The sequence below is a fragment of the Macaca mulatta genome, chromosome X (assembly GCF_049350105.2).
Source record: "Macaca mulatta isolate MMU2019108-1 chromosome X, T2T-MMU8v2.0, whole genome shotgun sequence".
NCBI classification, from domain to species: domain Eukaryota; kingdom Metazoa; phylum Chordata; class Mammalia; order Primates; family Cercopithecidae; genus Macaca; species Macaca mulatta.
This window is the reverse complement of record NC_133426.1, coordinates 51,573,117-51,576,739: the sequence shown is the minus strand read 5'-3', so window position 1 is coordinate 51,576,739 and position 3,623 is coordinate 51,573,117. Positions and strand designations below refer to the sequence as shown.

The following is a 3,623-nucleotide window of genomic DNA, read 5'->3' as shown; positions in this document are numbered from 1 at the left end:
TAACATCACTGAAAGCAGCAAGACCAACGTGGTTCATTGATTATAGGAGAACACCAGTTTTAATGAGGGCAAATGTCTCCTCTGACCAGTGGGGGCCATTAGGAAGTGTCCTGAAAAGTTTCAGGTGTTGAACAAAAGTCCTGTCAGCTGTGAATTCTGTATCCAGTGATACCATCCTTCACGGATGAAGGGGAAATCGAGACATTCTCAGGTTAAAGAAAGCATTTTATCACGAGCAGACTCACGGTGAAAGAATGGCTAGAGCAGGTGCTCCAAACAAAAGAGGAAAGAATAAAAGATGTCCTCTGGAAGTATCTGTCAGAAAGGAGTCAAGACCAGTGGAAAAAACACCTTTAGGGGACAAACATTAAGCCACCGTTTTCTTTGTGAATTGTGGAAGTCATGTTTGGTGATTAAAGCAAAAAATATGAAACCATCCAATACTCCAGACAGAAAGGCAGAGGGGCTAAAAGGGGCTGATGCTTCTACACTTCAATGGAAGTGGTGAGAACTGGATACCAGGAGCCTGTGGTAAGTCACATATGCACATTGAAAATCCCAGAGCAACCACTGAGGCAATTTTACAAAATAAAGCACTCGAAAACACTTTCAGAAATCAAGATAAATCCTGCAAAATGTACACGTAAGCCGCAGAAGGGGGGGGGGGGGAAAGGAGGTCTGGGTTAGCCAAGACACGGAGGAAACAAAAGAAAACAAACAGTAAGTCTGTGGACTTAAACACTAGCCCAGCGATCATGGAAATGAACTAAAAACATGTATGAAAAGGTCGATATTGGCAGAGTCAGTGAGAAACACAGTCTGACTATCCCATGTTTATATGAAACTCAGTTCCACTTCGGTTGCCCTGGGTAAATGAAAAGGATACGACGGGTGGGAAAAGTCACATCAGGTAAACATTAATTAAAACAGCAGAAGTAGGTATGTCAACATTAGGTAAAGAGGACTTGATCGCAGCGAAAATTACGAGAGAGAAAAATAAAACACTACACCCGAAAAAAAGGATCAAGCCCCCAAGAAGACTTTAGAGGAGTCTTTCCGTGCCCCTCCCACACGCCCCTCCAATTACAGTGTGTGGGTGTTCCTCTCTGTTCCCAGAGCCCCTGGTTCTTATTTCTGTCAGAGCAAAGTGTCCCAAGGCGTTGGGGGCTGTATTTGCATACATCTGATCCTAAATGAATGTGAGTGCTTTGGAAAGCCTGATGCATCTCCACATCCCAGCGCCCAGGCGGGGTATCTGGTGCCCTGCGGGTGTTTGTTGAATGCCTCCTGACTGCCTTTCAGGTCAGGGAAGGCTGTTGTGATAGGGTCAAGGGAAGGGTCTCTTTACATCGCATTCAACAAGGGGCCAATCCTACTGGCGCAGGCAAGGAGGCTGCTCAGCGACTGACGGGGAAATGAGGGTGGGGGGTGGGCACGCGCTCCGGAGGCTGCAGGCGCCATGGGTAGAGTGAGGAACCGGGCCACCGCTCAGCCGCGGCGGCGAAAGCGGCCCGCGGATCCTCCCGCCGGCTGCGCGGCCATCGCGGTCACGGGCGCCAGCCGCGCGCAGTGCCCCCGGGTCCAAGTCGGGGTCGGGAGCCACGCGGCGGCCAAGAGGTGGTTGGATAGGTGGCGACGGAAGCGCCGCTGGCGGCGGGTCCGGAAGGCGGGCCCCAGAGACCGGCTGCCCTCCGCGCCACCCCGGGACCCGCGGGGACCAGCCCGGTCCCCCAAGGAGCTGGACCTGGGCGCACAGCGGGAGCGCTGGGAGACGTTCAGGAAGCTGCGGGGCCTCAGCTGCGAGGGCGCCGCCAAGGTCCTGCTGGACACCTTCGAGTACCTGGGCCTCGTGCATCACACCGGGGGCTGCCACTGCGGCGCGGTCCGCTTTGCGGTCTGGGCCCCGGCAGATCTGCGCGTGGTGGATTGCAGCTGCAGGCTGTGCAGGAAGAAGCAGCACCGCCACTTCCTCGTCCCGGCCTCGCGCTTCACGCTGCTCCAGGGCGCGGACAGCATCGTCACCTATCGGTCCGACACGCACCCGGCGCTGCACAGCTTCTGCAGCAGGTGCGGGGTGCAGAGTTTCCACGCAGCTGTCTCCGACCCCCGCGTGTACGGCGTCGCCCCGCACTGCCTGGACGAGGGCACCGTGCGCAGCGTGGTCATCGAGGAGGTCGGCGGTGGCGACCCGGGGGAGGAGGCCGCCGAGGAGCCCAAGGCCATCCACAAGACGTCCTCCCAGTCAGCCCCTGCCTGTCCCCGCGAACAGGAGCAGTGATTGGGGCCGCAAGCCCGCCCGAAACCGGCCCGGGCGGCCCTGCGGGGAGCGTCCGAGTACCTGCACAGATCACATGCTGTGAAAGAGGTGTTTCTGGCCTGGTCAAACCGTGGATTCCCTTCCAGTATTTACCCTTCCTGTCCACTAGTTTTCAGTGAACTCGCTTACGGTCCAAATCTTGAACACACCTTTGTCTGTGTAGCACAACGTTAATCTTGCAATTCGATAAGCAAGAAGAGTGTCTCTGATTTTTCAAGCCATCCATTGTATCTCTTGCTATTACTGTTCTGCCTACAGTTGTCACAAATCACCTGCAGATGATTCCTGTGTACTGTACGTTCCTGGTGCTATTGTGAACAGGCTTGTTGTTTTCAGCGCTTTGCGTCTGGTGTTTAGGACGGCAACACACAAACAGTTTGTAAACATGTACTAGGACGTCTTCCATTGATTATGGTGTGCGTGTGCTCCCGCACCTGTGAGTTTTAGGTAGACGTTCATATTTTCACTACTTAGATTCGAGTTATGCTATTTCCTGTTTTTTTAATGATATATTTCAAGATTTGGTCGTGTTACATACCTCATTACTCTTAATCACCAAAAGCTGTTACTATTTTGCTTGTTTTTGTTTGGAAAGTGTCTCTGGGTAAGGAGATGGGGATACAGGAATGAGAAAGACACTGTCCACACAGGAATGAGAAAGACATCCGTGCATTGTATGCCCTCTTTAATCTTTTGAAATACCTGTCTTGTACATGTGTTAAGTATATAGAAATCAGTAAATACCTTCTAGGAAACGATGTGTGTTGGTGTGTCTGTAATGTCCGGCTTGGCTATGGCAAGGCTTGGTTCTTGAAAGTACTTGGTCTCAGATTATTTGAGGAGGTGGTGCTGACTCTGGCTTTTGTAGTAGAGACAACTTCCCCAGGGTCCCCTACATTTCTGATGAGGGGAATTAGCAGAGGGTTTACACACTCGGCCTCTGGGGATACACTACCTGTCTTTGAATCCTGGACCTGCTGCCTACTCGCTATATAACCGGTATGGAGTAGATTAAACCCGATTCTTCAACTTGCTCTCTCCTCAAGAGTGTTAACAGCGAACAGAGTGTTTGTTCTCAGGGTAAACACAGTGCCTTGCCTTGGCTACCTGATCCATGAACGCTTTTTTTCTCCATTTCAGGCCCCCAAAACTCCTCCTATCAAGGCACCCAGACAATATGAAACTGCATTGTTTAGGGGCGTCCATACACGTGGGAAAACCATGAAGAATTGGCAGTGAAATAATCTAAGCCAGCATCAGATTAAGGTTTAACTCTATGGAAGAGGAATGGCTTTGAGTGGGGGGT

General features: G+C 51.8%; 1 protein-coding gene across 1 annotated transcript; it reads left to right on the top strand.

Moving 5' to 3' along the window:
- The first annotated feature begins 1,243 nt into the window (after window positions 1-1,243).
- Window positions 1,244-3,072, top strand: LOC114674793 (centromere protein V-like protein 1). The gene has a single exon (XM_077988266.1). It carries the CDS (start codon window positions 1,460-1,462, stop codon window positions 2,276-2,278), a length of 819 nt encoding a protein of 272 aa, XP_077844392.1. The 5' UTR covers window positions 1,244-1,459; the 3' UTR covers window positions 2,279-3,072.
- The last annotated feature ends 551 nt before the right edge of the window (window positions 3,073-3,623 follow it).